Source organism: Miscanthus floridulus, chromosome 8 (assembly GCF_019320115.1).
Source record: "Miscanthus floridulus cultivar M001 chromosome 8, ASM1932011v1, whole genome shotgun sequence".
In the NCBI taxonomy this organism is placed as follows: domain Eukaryota; kingdom Viridiplantae; phylum Streptophyta; class Magnoliopsida; order Poales; family Poaceae; genus Miscanthus; species Miscanthus floridulus.
The window spans coordinates 213,320,019-213,336,752 of record NC_089587.1 but is presented as its reverse complement, the minus strand read 5'-3'; the positions used below and the strand labels follow the sequence as shown (position 1 = coordinate 213,336,752).

Below are 16,734 nucleotides of genomic sequence, written 5' to 3'. Positions count from 1 at the left end.
CACCGCGCGGCTTGTGCCTCCTCCCGACACCACCGGCATCGTCCTGCACCTCCTCCACGCATTGGTGGTTGTGGCATGGCCCTGCCCCCCCCCCCCCCCCCCCCTCATGGACTCCAATGCCAGCGGTTTGCACTTGCAACACGAAACACTCAAATGCAACATAAATTTGAAACAGATGAAATATTTGGGACATACATTTGCAATATGTGTGTGAAACATATGCAACAACCAGATAAAACAATTGTAACATGAAAAAACACTTACTGCAACCTAAGACTGAAACAGTTGAAACATTTGTAACATACTTTTGCAACATATATGTGTGAAAACATATGCAACATCCAGATGAAAAACGACTGCACACGTCTAGAAACAGATGAAACATTTTGAACAAATGCTTGCAACATGCTTCTAAAACACTTAGTAACATATGCGACATATGCAACATCCCCCGATCCACTTTTGCAACATCCATAAGAAACAACTGCAACATACCTTTAAAACAACTGAAACACCTGAAACATACATTTGCAACATAGGGAAGAGGAAGCCTGGGCCGGTCGATTACAGCCGTCGGGGTCGGAGCCGGCGACGAGCGGCGGCGCACGAGCACAACCGCCACCAGTACCGGGCTTGGCTCGGCTGCGACGGTGGGGGATGGGGGACGAGGAGTGCCATGGCCACTGAGGTGGGGGGAGCTCAGTCGCTGGGGTGAGAAAGGGCGTCGCCGGGGGTGGAGGAGAGCCGTCCACTCCCCTGCAACACTGTCGTGCCACCTCCATGGATCTCGCTTCTGCTCCTTGGATCTCACAGGGGTGGGGGAGAGGGCCGCCAGATCTGCGGGCGTTGGGGGCTCCCTGTGGGGGAGGACGTCGGGCATTGGTGTGCTGCGGCAGGGGATGAGGAGCGGAGCGAGACGTGCAGGAGTTCATTTTGTTTTTTTTAGGCGAGCAGCGCATGGGGCAGTGAGTGGAGCGAGGCGTCCGGCCTTCCGAACGTCTTAATGGTAGCATTACCGATCAAAGAAAGAGGGCTCTAGCATCAACATGGTAGTGCCGCTTGGGGGTATTTTTTTCTCCTTTCGCGCCGCTTGGGAGGGTACCTGCGTGTTCCTTCTGGGTCTCTTTGCCACGCCACTGGAAGGCGTTTGGCCTTCTTGGCCTAGTGTACATAAACACTCTTTCGTATCTTAATTGAAAGACAAAGCTCTTATCATATCTTTTTAAAAATAGTAATATAAAAATTATTAATATTTTATGATATATAATAAGTATCATTAAATTTATTATGAAATATATTTTCATAGGAAATCTGGTCAGAGACGTAAATGTTAATACTACTCCGTATTCACTATACATTTGGTCAAATATAAGTTAATTTGACTTGTACAAATATTGGTCCCGTTCGTTGATCTGAAACTTGGCTGGTTTTGTGAGAAAAAACACTGTTTGGCTGGTTTTGATGAACAGTGAAATGAGTGGGCAACCAGCCGGCTGGTCTGATTTTTTCAGACCAGCGAACACGCCCATTATAATTGCATTTTTTATGAACAGAGGTAGTACATCTTACTACCTCCGTTTTAAAAAAAGAATATACATCTCGGTTCTCGAGGAGTCATACAATGCTAAATTTGACTAAATATGTCTAAAAATATATTGTTATTTATGATGCGCAATAAGTATCATTAGACTTAGCAAGAAATATATTTGGAACTATTAATAAGTATCATTAGATTCTTTGATTTCCTTGGAAATGAGATTTATAGTTTTTTTTTTGAACGGGGAAGTAGGATTCAAAAAAACACAGGACTGTCGTCGATGCTTGACTGCTGTCACATCACATCCGTGCAAATGCTGCCAATCATGAGAAATGTGACGGTCTTGATGGACATTGATGGCGGCCATGTCGTGCTGCCGCTCATCTAGTCATCTGGGCGACTGGGCCACGTCGGTGAACACTGAGCACAACATAGGAGTACACTCAGCAACCATTTTCTGGTAATGGGATGCGATTACGGAACAGATATTCTCACAAATGTCTCTTTTGCCAGGACCATAATAGTTGGAGGAGAACATTATTAAAGAGTTATTTAATTTGAGGTACTGGGCAGCCTGTCATCTTCTCACTTCTCCTCTTTTTCTTGAAGATAGAATAGTCATTTTGATATCTCAATCATCGTCCAAGATTTAATTTTATCCTTAGACTTTAAAAATGTTTGTTTTAGTTCTCAAACTTTACTTTTAGACTTAGTTTTATCTTAGGACTACCAAAAAGATTGTCTCAGACCTTGAACTTTGCACTTTGGACATAATTTCAACCATGAACTATTAAAGTGCATTTTTATATAGTCTCTAAACTTTGATAGTTCATAAATGGAGGACGAAATGGTCACTTTGGTAGTCATAGAATGAAACTGAACTCAAAAGTAAAGCTGGAGGACCGAAACGACCATTTTAAAAGTTCAGAAATGAAATTAAGCCTCAAAACGATATTTGAGGGACCAAAATGTTTATTTCACCTTTGTCAAATGAAACAACTTTTATGACATCATTTCTCAACAACTAATAACTAGTATAAGGATCTAGAATATAGGTATTTCACTAATTTTGAGGAATACTTCTCATGCTCCACCTCAAACCAAATATCCCATAAGCTACTAATAATATCTGCATTAAGCAAAATACGGAAAAGACTTTACCTTACTCGTGAAGCCTAAGCAACTCATTGAATGATGATGATTACCTGTTCGCTTGAATTTATCAGTCTGACTTATCAACCATGGAACAATATTTTTTTCTCACAACAAATCAGTTTCAGCCGGCTTATCAACCACAAAAATCATCAGGCGAACAGATCTAATTGTCCAAAACGTCCCGGCAGACGCAATGGAGCATATCCTTCTTCCTTCCTTTTTGTGATGTGGCGCATTGACATCTTGCATCGAATTAGGCCATGCCAATCCTACACGGCAGTACACGACGTCGTCAGCTAGTGGTCCTTGGTGGCGTTCGTGCCAAGTTATATCCATCCCAAGGATGGCCCTAGCAACAAAATTAGCAAATCTCTTGCCCAACACGCCGACTGCCCACTACTAATACACACTTCACTCCATATCAGTGAAGCTGAAGCCCAGAAGGTGTCACTGAGTCCTGTGTGTCCACGCTGTGCACACTATATATGTCACTATATACCTCTCAAGTCTCAATGATGATCTTGGCATAATGCACGTCCAGAAGCAAGAGCGTCGTTTGCCAGGGCATTAGGGCAACACCATGTTCTTTTGGAGATAGTGCGTAGTAAAAGTGGTAGGAGAGATCTGCCTTCAAAACTCTCCCGCGAGCATCATGTTGAGAGAGCATCGGAAGAAAGAATGGCACGAAAACTAGTTTAAGAGACCCGGCCTACATCATGCATGTGTGCGCGATTGCTTTTCGTGGAATTGGTTTGGGGACACTGCCCCCAACATCCTCACCAAACCTTTCGACCCCGGGGCCCGGGCCACGAATACATCCGATCCGCATCTATTGCCAACTCAAACCTGAATTCAAGGCACTACTACATACGGAGTACCTTTCAGTAATTCAGTACTCTCCTTTTGCTTAAACTTGTCATCTCCTTTTGCTCCATTTCGGTTACCTTCCCTGCCAATCATCAGTACACGAACTCTGCAAATCAGCTGACTGCTAGCTGATTGATGCAGCCTTCTAGGAGTACTGGTCAGTCCACAGTCCACACAGGTCTCACTAAAGTTACTGTGTTGAGACGAAAAACGATCGCAGTTCCTACGAAGCGGCTGCAGACATGTCGAGCTCGACACTCCACCACAAAAGCGGCAACAACTTAGCCTGTTCGTTTGAACTTATCAGCCGACTTATCAACAAAATAGCTTCAGCCGGCTTTAATACTAGCCGAACAACCCTTAATGCCGCTTTGCGTTATAAAAATCATGGACAGCCGAAAACGATATGCACGACGAGGACAGCGCCAGCAATCATGGGCGAACGGATCGGCCGGCCGGCGTCGAGTGCGCGTGCGTGCATGGCGATCGGCCTGCTGGCGGCTTAGCTGGAAGGATCCCGGTGGTTTTCCCGGCGTCGTATATGATCGTGCGGCCGTAACACGCGCGTGCAGGTGCAGCCGTGCATTGCGATCGGCCTGCTGCTGCTGCTGCTGCTGGCTCTGGCTAGCTGGAGGACCCCGGTGGTTTTCCAAGCGTCGTATATGATTAGCATGTGCCGCTGCTAGTTGGAACGCTGTCCTCATTCTTGGAGTGCGCTGTGGACGCACAGTTTCTAGATCCACGAATAACCGGCGCGGCGCCATCCAAACAGATGCATGCGAGCAGAAGAAATGCCCGATCGGCCATCGCCCGATCTACGGACCGACCGCACTGCATCTGCATCGCTAGCGGACGATGGACCAGACAAGCGTAGAGTGCCCTTTTACCTGTCATCTCGCCAAAGTATTTTTGTAAGGATCCATGTACAGTGAAAAAAGTTGTTCCTCGTGTTTCAGAACAGGTTACCAAGAACGTTACGAAGAACTTGCTGAGGATTCAGATGGTCTGTTGAACTTGGGACTGTCAACGGTGAATTTTGACGTGCCTTATAGGTAGTACTAGCCTACTAGGAGCTACCAATCGTGGCGTCAAATTAGCCCGGCGCTGCGGCGCATGCAGTGGACCTGAAGGTGTTTGTGGTTTTGCCCCCAAATCGACAGTCGTGAGTCCGGACCTAACCAGTAACCAGCACGTAACTCCACCACTTAGCCTGCCTCGCTCGTTGATTACTCTATTCAGCGGCAAGCAGATCAGTAATGGCACGGAAAGTTCTGCATCCCCCTTGTGGCCTGAGCTCCTTTTTTTGTCTCCTCGCCTCGCCGACACTCAACATGCTGTTCTGTCCACTTCGTCGCCTGGCCACAAATCATCCATACAGAACTGTTTTTTTTAAGGTCGTCCATACAGAACTGTACTGCGATATTGGGATCAGAACTGCCTAAGCTACCATACTTTTTATTGTAAAAGAAAATCGCGGCACACAAAGGAGAGCTCAGAACTGAACCCTGAACATATGCAGCGAAGCCTGTTCGTTTGGTCGTATTTGGCTTATAAGCTATGGCTTATCAGTCAACGAACATTACTTTTCTCTCACACCAAACCAGTCAACAGTACTTTCAGTCATGGCTTATAAGCTAAACCAGCCTAAAGGAACAGGGCATCATCAGCAGGAGTGCAGACATGCTCAAGGAGTATGTGCCTTATTCTGGACCTTTGCCTAGTAGTACTACTCCACTTGCAAGGTTTTTCAGAGCTCGCATCCATCGGTCGCCTTCAATTTCTGCGTGCCGTGTCGCTGCTGAAGATCGGTCTTTCTAGTCTCGACCGCCTTCGGTAAAACAGGTTTGTTTTCAAGTCGAAGCTCTGATCTTTTGAACACGCGATTGACAGTGTCCACAATGCGAGCCTGCCATTTTCCCAGGCCAGAGGAACACTTTCCATCTTTCGCTACGTTCCAACAGTGACACCTCCTGCTGGCGCATGCTCCCATTGTCACGTCTCCATCTCCTCTCCGTCAGTTTTGAACAAACATGGCAGCCTGATGCTGCAGCAGCAGCTTCCTGTTTGCCGGTGCAATCTTGATCCACATCTTTCGTGATCGAAGCGGAGATGACTCCGTGATCCGAGCAAGAGAGCAAGTGCAACCACTGCGGCAGGAAGCTCACTGAGCACGTCGCGTCAAGCACTGTCGCTATCTGACAATTGTTGCCCTGGACATGACGTCGTTGCGAGAGAAAAACACTGTATTTTGCTGGGGCCATGCCTGCGCGATCGGTCCCCCTACTCTCTACAGGTCCTGTACTACACGCGACATCAGTTGACAAGACTTGTCTGCAGCTGAATTCTGGCGCCATGGGTAGAGCCATTCACGAGAAGATGAAACCCCATGCGAAACTATATTACTACTGCACCGGGATCGATCTGGCTATACTTCTCGTCTTGTACAGCCGACTGCATTTGACCGGCCAGCGGACGGCACTAGTACTGCTAACTGCTTCGTCCGGTCCTCCGTCCTCGCGATGGCGACGTCAATGGCGAAATTCTGTCGCGGTGCGTACGTAGATATGCTGCATTTGAGACTGGAGTAGTACGGTGGTGGATCTGTTGCGTTACGCCCGGTGCAGTCGCGGTCCAAGCACTTGGAAGTTTGGACGCGGTCGCCGCCACGCACCACCGGCACCGCGGCGACGCCACGCGTCACCGCCGGGTCTCCAAGGCTAGCTTAGCTTGTCACGGGCGCTAGTCCGGCCAAACCCAAACCCGGGCGTGCGGAAGACAGCTAGGCACGCATACGGCGAGCTGTACTCCCCCGACCGGGGGTCGGTGAAATTACGCGGTTGCCCATGGCGTTTCTTACCGCCTTCGTCAAGCCAGACAAGCAGGCGATTGTCCTTTTTGCCCTCCAATGCACACATCGATTGGCAGCGGAGCTGCATACCCTGCAATTCCGGCAACAGAGCATACAAGAGCCGAGCCTGACTGCCTGAGCGTGTGCCAGTGCGAGCCGCGAGCGAGCGTGAGGCCCAAGAGGGAACGCGGCCCATGCGGCCAGCGACGGAGACAGGATCAAGCTACAACGCCGACGTGAATTACGGATCGAGGCAGCGCGTCGGTTGGACTTCAGTGTTCGCCCTGTCCTACACCGACGCCAATACAGATCGTTCACGCCGTCATCTGTCGCCCTACCCTACGACGGCACTGGCCACTCGCCCTTGTGACCTCATGTCCCGTTCGGCCTTAGCCCTGTCATACGACGGCACCAGCCACCGGCGTCTAGGTGAATTTGTGATCGGAATTGTTCAGGCGAGATTCAATCTTTGTTGTTCGACTTTTTTAAAAATTCATGTGTACTTTTAATTGCTAATTGCTTAACGCTAAAATTATAGAATCATCTATCACGTGGCGAGGTGGAGGATTTTTCCCAACATCAGAGTCGATCTAGATTAATCTTTTGTTCAGTACTCGTATCATGTGAGTGATCCATGATCACATGTGAGAGTTCAATCGTGCAAACATAATTTATTTAATTATTTGGCACTGTGTTCTTTGTAATATTTATGCAGTTATGAAGAGAAATGGGGACACTGCATCTCTTTTTCAGAAGCAAGTAGCAAAGAAGAAGGCAGCGGCAGCTACTGCTACTACTAATCCTGATCCGGTTGAACCTGTGGTGGAAGAGCAGACTCATGAGAGAGTAGTTGAGAAAATTATAAATCCTATGCCACCGCCACCGCCACCACCACAACCATCTTCACAGCCACCAATTTATGACATCAATCGCCTTCCACATGATCCAGGTGAAAGACGTCTTATTCTAAAATATCCTATTAATGATCAAGATGCAATTCGAAGAGCATATATTATTAAAGGTCCATTCAAACCTTTTTACACATGATTTTTCAAAAAGAAAGATTTCAGATAGGGATTGGGGATTCAACTATTATTGGATGTACAATAATGATTGGCTTGAGTATAGTATTAAGAAGGATGATGTGTTTTGCTTCATATGCTATTTGTTCAAGAAGGGTACTGTGTCATACACATTTACTGTTGATGGTTGGAAGAATTGGAATATAGGAGAGAAAACACTTCGCAAACATATGGGTTCTAAGGCACATATTGCAGCTCAAGAAAGATACATTGGCTTTACAAATTTCAAGGTAGCAATTGGTTATAATATTGAGAAGTGGAGTGATGAGGATTTTCGTCTTTATAAGAAAAGATTGACTTATTCACTTAGGTGTATTAAGTTTCTTTTACATCAAGGGTTGACGTTTCGTGGACATGACGAAAGTGAAGAATCTAGCAACAGAGGAAACTTCATTGAACTTTTGAAATTTCTTGCCGGAAATAGTGAAGAAGTGAAGAAGTATGTTTTGGACAATGCTCCAGGTAACTGTATACATTTTGTGACTGGAGCGTTTGAGAACTTTGAGTTTGTTTTCTTTGCACACTTAATGTATATTATTCTTGGATATACAAATGAGTTATCTGAGTGTTTGCAAAGAAGGGACCAAGATATTCTTAATGCAATATCACTTGTTAATGTGGCAAAGAAAAGAATGTAAGAATTGAGGTCTGATGGTTGGAATAATTTTCTTGAGAAGGTCACTTTATTTTGCGATAAACATGGTGTTGAAGTTTCTGCTATAGATGGTGATTATGTTCCTTATGAAAAATCAGCAAGGAAAGCTCGTGCCCATAAGCAAACCAATGATGACTACTTTAGAAGTGAAGTATATATTGGTGTCATTGATCAAAGAAAGGCAAGAACTTGATAATCGGTTTGACAAGATTAATATGGAGTTATTGTCTTGTATGTCGGCCTTCAGTCCTTTGCTTCTTTTGATACACAGAAGCTACGTAAACTAGTTGAGTTCTATCCAAAGAGTTCTTAAATAATAATTTGCTCAAACTTGAATTGCAACTGGATAATTATATTGATGACATGAGACATGATGATAGATTCAAAGACCTAGATAATATTATTGATATCTCAGTTAAGCTTGTTGAAACAAAGAGGCACAAAGTGTATAATATGGTTTATGAGCTTCTCAAATTGGTATTGCTTCTACTTGTGGCAACGACAAGAGTTGAAAGGGTATTTTCTGTAATGGTTTTTGTGAAACCGAAGTTAGGAAATAAGATGGGAGATAGTCTTCTGGATGACTATCTAGTCACTTTCATTGAGCATGATATTTTCTTTGAAGTTGATGAAGATAATATAATCAATACATTTATGTCCCTTCAAAAGCGTCGAATAAAATAGTCAGAAAAATAGCATTGTAAGTCTCTGGTTCTCTTTTATGTCTTATTTCAATTATCGGTGTGGCTTTTGAACTATTTATACTATACTTAATGGATGGTTTGAACTTAATCCATGAATTTAAGCCTTATTGTGTTATTTAGTGCATATATACCGAATTATGTTGTCAATTTTACAATTATTATCAAATTGCTAAAATAGATTTATCGAATTGTATATGAAGATTTTTGGACGGGGTATCCTTAGGCAAAATCCTAGATTCGCCGCTGATTGGCAGCCATGTTCTGCAAACATTCACCCCACTGCGATGCGAGCTACAGCACTCCTGCCACTACTGCTAGCTAGTGCTAGTGGTGGCTGCCACGAGTCCACGACGCGCCGCGCATGGAGGAGGAGCGAAGCTTTTTCGCGGATCTGAATCGCGCATGCAGCTCTTCCTCCGTAGGATAGTTGTTCGCATGGCTCGCTTGTTCGCCCAAGTTGCTTCGCTTTCGGAAAATGATGACTGGATTCAGCTGCTTGTCGTGTAAGGAAGATTGATTATTCCATCATGCATGCGTGCGCATTCTTTCTGCCGGTGGCTTCGATTGCCTTGGACCTCAGAATTACCCCACGAGTTTCTCTTCGAGATATCGTAACGCAGCATCGACTTTACTGAAGAGAAAAAATCTGCCTAGTTACCTGGAGATAATTAACGTGTTACTCTGCACTGCACGATAACGTTGGGACTCTGACGTACTAGTATGTCTGCATTTGCTCTGCATCGCACTAATTAAAAGCCATCGGCACTGATATTTCAGATAATCCATTTAGATTTAGTACACTGATGGCAGTATATATATTCATTAATCGCGAACCAAAACTGCTTGCCAATAATACTCCCAGTTAGTTTAGTACACTGATGGCAGGGAACTGGGCAAAACTGTCAACGCACACGGACAGTGACCTGCACTGTCAGTAGAATGTAGACAACACAGTCCCCGCGCATCGCGTCGCGCCCCCTCTGCCAGCCAGCTCGATATATATATATACGCCTGCCGTTGCCGAGCAAGCTCTGCTCACTTGGCGCCATGACACGCGCGCACACCCATACAGCCATGGAAGGAGGCCGCGCGCGCTTCTCCCTCCACGTCGCCGCCACCGCCGCCGCGCTGGTGGTGGTCCTGCTGCAGCTGCATGGCGGCGTGGCGTCCGAGCCGCCCTACACCTGCGGCGCCGGCGCGCCGCCCAACATCCCGTTCTGCGACGCCGGGCTGCCCATCGACCGGCGCGTGGACGACCTCGTCTCGCGGATGACGGTGGCGGAGAAGATCTCGCAGCTCGGGGACCAGTCCCCGCCCATCCCGCGGCTCGGCGTGCCGGCGTACAAGTGGTGGTCCGAGGCGCTGCACGGGGTCTCTAACGCGGGCCGCGGCATCCACCTCGACGGCCCGCTCCGCGCCGCCACCAGCTTCCCGCAGGTCATCCTCACCGCCGCGTCCTTCAACCCGCACCTCTGGTACCGCATCGGCCAGGTACGTACTGCGTACACCGCCTCTGGGCTCTCTCTCTCTCTCTCTCTCTCTCTCTCCGTGGTAACTGGTAAACGCGCGGGGCATGCACGACCTGTCCATCGTTTTCACGTGTCCTTTGTGTTGCTGTGCGACGACAACAGGAGAACGTGGCTGTTTCACGACTAACTACTGCCCTACTGGTAGTAGTACGCGTGATGATTAGTGCTAATTATCACTTCCCAGCTAGAGAGGGGGCCATCTCTTAAATTGCTGCTAAAATAAAAAAAAATGTAAGGTGCTCCAGCATGTAGAGCGTGAGAAATGATGAGCAAGGGCACTAGAGCAGGGCATTTTCTGCAACAAACTCCAAAGAAATGCCGCGTGTTCTTTCACCAAATTTTCACCTACCGGGTGTAACAACTTTTGAACGCATATACGTACCGTAACGGTAGGTGCATGCATCCTTTCGGTCAAAATTCATGGAGGCGATTCGGCCGCTCAGTTCGTCCTTGACTCTTGAGCAGACTGAGAAATTCACAACAAACGTTGTATCTACCAGTCGTATTGTCCTTTTGTGTTGAAAGAATGAAATGTAGTTTCTGAACGGAATGTAGTGTCTCAACTGTACCGAAGAGACTGTAACAAAGGCTCGGTTTAGTCCTCCCCTAAAGTTTAGCTCTATCACATCGTATGTTTTTGATACATATATGGAGCATTAAATATAGACTAAAAATAACTAAATGCATAGATCGTGACTACTTTGTGAGACGAATTTTTTAAGCCTAATTAGTCTACGATTTGACAATATGGTGCTACAGTAACATGTGCTACTGATGGATTAATTAGGCTTAATAAATTCGTCTCGTAGATTACCGATGACTCGTGTAATTTGTTTTATTATTACTATCCGAATACTTCCATATAACACACCTATATGACACCCCTAAACTTTAGCCAATAGATTTAAACACCACCGAAGTTGATTTTTCTTTTTGACTGTTGTCGACCAAATCTTGAGAGCAGAGAGGGATGTTACACTGACTGATGCGACGTTGACGGGCAGGTGATCGGCGTTGAGGCGAGGGCGGTGTACAACAACGGGCAGGCGGAGGGGCTCACCTTCTGGGCGCCCAACATCAACGTGTTCCGGGACCCGCGGTGGGGCCGCGGGCAGGAGACCCCCGGCGAGGACCCAACGATGACCGGCAAGTACGCCGCCGTCTTCGTCCGCGGCGTGCAGGGCTACGGCCTCGCCGGCGCCGTCAACTCCAGGAACCTCGAGGCCTCCGCCTGCTGCAAGCACTTCACCGCCTACGACCTCGAGAACTGGCACGGCATCACACGATACGTCTACGACGCCAAGGTGAAGTGCCAACAACTGCCGATGATTCGAGTGCCTTGGCTGGCAGGGCGGTCTGTCTGTCTGTCCAGGCGGTTCTGGGACACTGAAACGAAATGCAAAATCTTTCTCGATCTCTTTCTTCAGGTGACGGCACAGGATCTGGAGGACACGTACAACCCTCCGTTCAAGAGCTGCGTGGAGGACGGCCACGCCAGCGGCATCATGTGCTCCTACAACCGCGTCAATGGCGTGCCGACGTGCGCTGACTACAACCTGCTCTCCAAGACGGCGAGGCAGAACTGGGGGTTTTACGGGTGAGTCTGCTGCTGCAAGATTTGCTGAGAAAAGGGCCCGTGACAGTGACACATATCTCCACCTCCGGCACGGCAGTTTTCAGAGCCTCCCTTATCATCATATGATGGAGCTGGCTGCTGATAAACTTAGCTGAAGTTGCTATTTTCGTTGGCCTAGATGGCTTTGATCGGAAGCGTTGCTGATACTTGCACGTTTTTACATGTCTTGATCAGGTATATCACCTCAGACTGCGACGCGGTGTCCATCATCCATGATGCGCAAGGGTATGCCAAGACGGCAGAAGATGCAGTTGCAGATGTGCTCAAAGCTGGTACGAGTTCACTGCTCTAGTTATTAACAACACAAACACATCCTAGCATTAGGATGGATTAATCCGTGATCATACTATCTGAATATTTTCTTTTTGAAATACTCCTGAGGCTATTTGGACAGTCTGTTACGATAGGTGACTGAACTTTAACTAAAAGTTGATTTGGCATTTTGTCTCCAACTAACTGCTGCTGCATGCTCATATATACCTTTCATCCTGTCTTGTTGATCTGATCATCTGAGCAACCCAATCCGCTACAAATAATTGCTATCATGACGAACATCGTGATATCATGAGATTCCAGGTGTCACCGGAAAAGGACTAGATAAGCATGTACAGTAACTATTCTGCTATCTAGTCTTAGGGCGCGTTCGTTGGTCTGGTCCAGACCAGCCGGCTGACTCCCCTCACAAAACATTGTTCATCAACCAGCCGCTACAGTGTTTCTTTATCACAAAACCAGCCAGTTTCAACCAAGTTTCAGAAACCTAAACGGCTCAAGTCAACAATGACAGTGAAAACGAGGTCCACATCAACAATAACCAATAATGCAGCAGTATGAACTTTCATTCAAAAAATGCAGCAGTATGAACTTCTCTCAACCAAATTCAGAAGAGTTGGTGAAAAAATTGAAACGATAAACGCAATGCCCCCCAAGATACTCAGAAATACGTTTCTGACCCTTTTTCGTATTCCGATCGCAAAACTTTCAGGAATGGACGTGAACTGCGGCGGCTACGTGCAGGAGCACGGCGCGTCTGCGCTCCAGCAAGGGAAGATCACGGAGCAGGACATCGACAGAGCCCTGCACAACCTGTTCGCCGTCAGGATGAGGCTGGGGCTCTTCAACGGCGACCCCAGGCGGAACCGGTATGGCAACATCGGGCCCGACCAGGTGTGCACGCAGGAGCACCAGGACCTCGCCCTGGAGGCGGCGCAGGACGGCATCGTCTTGCTCAAGAACGACGGCAGCGCCCTTCCACTGTCCAAGTCCAGTGTGGCGTCCCTCGCCGTGATCGGGTTCAACGCGAACGACGCCACCAGGCTTCTCGGCAACTACTTCGGCCCGCCGTGCGTGACGCTGACGCCGCTCCAGGTGCTGCAGGGCTACGTGAAGGACACGAGCTTCGTCGCCGGCTGCAACTCGGCCGCCTGCAACGTCACGACGATCCCCGAGGCGGTCCAGGCGGCGAGCTCGGCGGACTACGTTGTCTTGTTCATGGGGCTGGATCAGGATCAGGAGAGGGAGGAGGTTGACCGGCTGGACCTGACGCTACCGGGACAGCAGCAGACCCTCATCGAGAGCGTCGCGAACGCCGCGAAGAAGCCGGTGGTCCTCGTGCTGCTCTGCGGCGGGCCCGTGGATGTGAGCTTCGCCAAGACGAACCCCAAGATCGGGGCCATCCTGTGGGCTGGCTACCCCGGCGAGGCCGGCGGCATTGCCATCGCACAGGTCCTCTTCGGAGAGCACAACCCCGGTGAGGGACATGGCGTCCATTTCCTGTTTCCTCTGAACGAACAAAACTCTGGCATGGCAAACCACCAGCTCCAAAAACACAAAGAAATCATCTTATTTTCTTCTTCGGCAGGTGGAAGGCTGCCCGTGACGTGGTATCCCCAAGACTTCACGAGAGTGCCCATGACGGACATGAGGATGCGCGCCGACCCACCCACGGGCTACCCCGGCCGGACGTACCGGTTCTACCGCGGCCCGACCGTGTTCAACTTCGGCTACGGCCTCAGCTACTCCAAGTACTCCCACCGCTTCGTCACGAAGCCGCCTCTCATGAGCAACATCGCCGGCCTGAAGGCGCTGGAGACGACGGCGGGCGGCATGGCGAGCTACGACGTGGAGGCCATCGGGTCGGAGACGTGCGACCGGCTCAAGTTCCCGGCGGTGGTGCGGGTGCAGAACCACGGGCCCATGGACGGGAAGCACCCGGTGCTGGTGTTCCTGCGCTGGCCCAACGCGACGGACGGCAGCGGCCGGCCGGCCAGACAACTGATCGGGTTCCAGAGCCTGCACCTGAGGGCGATGCAGACGGCGCACGTGGAGTTCGAGGTGAGCCCCTGCAAGCACTTCAGCCGGGCGACGGAGGACGGCAGGAAGGTGATCGATCAGGGCTCGCACTTCGTGATGGTCGGCGAGGATGAGTTTGAGATGAGCTTCATGGCATGATCCCGGTTGTGAATTGTGATGGAAGCCTTGAGCGTTTCCTCATAATTCCGATGCTCTCTTAACTTATTCAAACGAGAAAAGGGTAATTTGAGCAAGATTACGGCATTATTGATGCCAGAGGTTCATTGATAAAAGTCTCCCCTCTCCTTCTGTTCTTTTCGAACAAGCTAAGGCAAGTAGGAATTATATTGATTATTAACTTGATGAGGCGTATATTAGAAAAAGTTCACTGACATAAATTATTAAATCAGAAACATTAAACCATTAATTTAGTATATCCTAATAGCATTAATAATAATATCCATTTAATCTATTCTGTTTTATAAGAAGTTACGAACTCTCAGTGAAACGACCATGATAACTCAGAGGGGATAGAATTAGGTCACTTAAAAATTATGGTAAAAACTGTTATAAGACCTACGTAAATTTATCGAGAAATTTTACCGTGGTTGAAAAAAACATAAGATATCCATTCGACGAGATCAGACGGTGTAAAAATAGGACGTACCTATGTGAAAGTATCTAGAGATATTAAATAGGTGATGACGGTACCAAAATTAGGTGGGACTAATACTAAAATACGTGGGTTCAGTTTTTTTTTTCGGTTATGGGTAAATGGTAATATTAGCAAGGAGCAGGGGTTCGTGGGCGAGCCCGCCGCGGCCGTGTTGGCCCGCGTGGACCGAGCAGGGTCTTGTCCGCCGCGAGCGACCTGTGCAGCAGGCTCCCGTGCCGGCGAGGCTCGACTCCATGGCCTGCGCGCAGCTCACCAGCAGCGTGCGCATGTCCACCTGCTGCTGGAGAACAAGTCAAGAGGAGGCAAGGCAACGACAGCTTCTTGTATGGCGACGTGGACAAGGCAATTGATCATTATACCGAAGCTGTGCCCCCTGAGCAGGAGTGAGCCACTGGCCGGCCGGTGCTGCACAGCAGCTGCAAAGCAGTGCCGGCTCGCGCGGCACGAGGCCGACGCGGCGGTGAGCGACGCGACATGCGGACTCGTCCTGGCGACCGGCGAACGTTCATGGCAGGAGCCTGTGGCGCCGCGTGCAGGCGTACGACATGAAGGGCATGGCCAGGGAGAGCCTCGTGGACTGTCTGGACTTCGCTGGAGCATGGTTCGACGGCCGGAAACACCCTCGGAGTGCGGCGTGAACCCGAAGCTGCCGTACTGCGTCGCTCGGATGATCAGCAAGCAGATGAGCGTCGCTCGGTTACGAAACTACCCTAAATATTACAAATTATATTTAATAAATAATATTTCTCAATTAGTTAGCTAAAAAATAGAAAAAATAAAAGTACGTAGAGGTACCGAGGTACTTTCCCAACCGTTGTAAAAAATCTCAAATTTATCTAGACGTAGCAGGCTGCGGCTAACAAAGTTGAGGCTACGGCCTGCTGTTTTCATCCAGAACTTCAAAGTTGAAGCAGCCCCGTGTTATAGAAACAGCAGGCGTGGCTGTGAACCGATTTTTTTTTACTTTTTAGCTCTTTTTCGAAAGTTTCTCATAAATAGATCTTTGATGGAAAGAATTCAGAAAATGGACCTTTAGCTCGGCGCCATCGATGCTGGCGCCGAGCTAACACGTCTCGGCGCCAGCGTCCCTGGCGCCAAGCTCTTAGGCGCGAAGCAGACGTGGCGATGACATGACAAGCAGCTCGGCGCCAGCAACTCTGACGCCGAGCTCGGCGCCAGAGTTGCTGGCGCCGAGCTGTCTATCATGTACCCCGGCCATGATCATGATGGGCGGCTGGGACTGGGAGTGGGAGCAACAGCAACAGCCATGGAGTCCAGTCCAGTCCAGTCCACCCTGTTCCTACATGTGGTAGTCTCTGACTGCGCGCCTTTCCTGTTAGCTTTGGCCATCCATGGACTAAAAAAAGCAAAAAATAGAGTAGAGTCAGATAGCCTACACTAGCAGAAGACGATGAAGATCTTGTACCTTGAATTCGTGAAAGCCACGCACTGTCCGCGTCCATCAAAGCTGCCGTATCCCTGCATTGCATGCCTTACAGCTGCATTGCACTGCATGTAGGAAGAAGAGTACAGTTATATGCATGCTTTCTTTTTTTTCAACGCAAGCGATCGAAGAACATGCAACTGTAGCGCTTTGCTTACAGGTAGGCTTCTCTTTCCGTTTGAGAGAGAGAGAGGGGGGGGGGGAGACGACTCATTAGTCATTAGGCCACGCACGTATGCATCGCACCTTACTGCTAATGAATGACGACGTATCTTTCTAAATTCCTAGTATTCCTTCCATTCTAGAAAA

The 16,734-nt window shown here is 48.5% G+C and overlaps 1 protein-coding gene across 1 annotated transcript; it reads left to right on the top strand.

Annotated features, from left to right (window-relative positions):
* The first annotated feature begins 9,895 nt into the window (after positions 1-9,895).
* On the top strand, positions 9,896-14,644 carry LOC136474875 (probable beta-D-xylosidase 7). Its single transcript, XM_066472450.1, has 6 exons — positions 9,896-10,339; positions 11,382-11,681; positions 11,805-11,974; positions 12,188-12,285; positions 12,999-13,763; positions 13,875-14,644. The coding sequence occupies exons 1-6, from the start codon at positions 9,896-9,898 to the stop codon at positions 14,462-14,464; spliced, it is 2,367 nt and encodes a 788-aa protein (XP_066328547.1). The 3' UTR covers positions 14,465-14,644.
* The last annotated feature ends 2,090 nt before the right edge of the window (positions 14,645-16,734 follow it).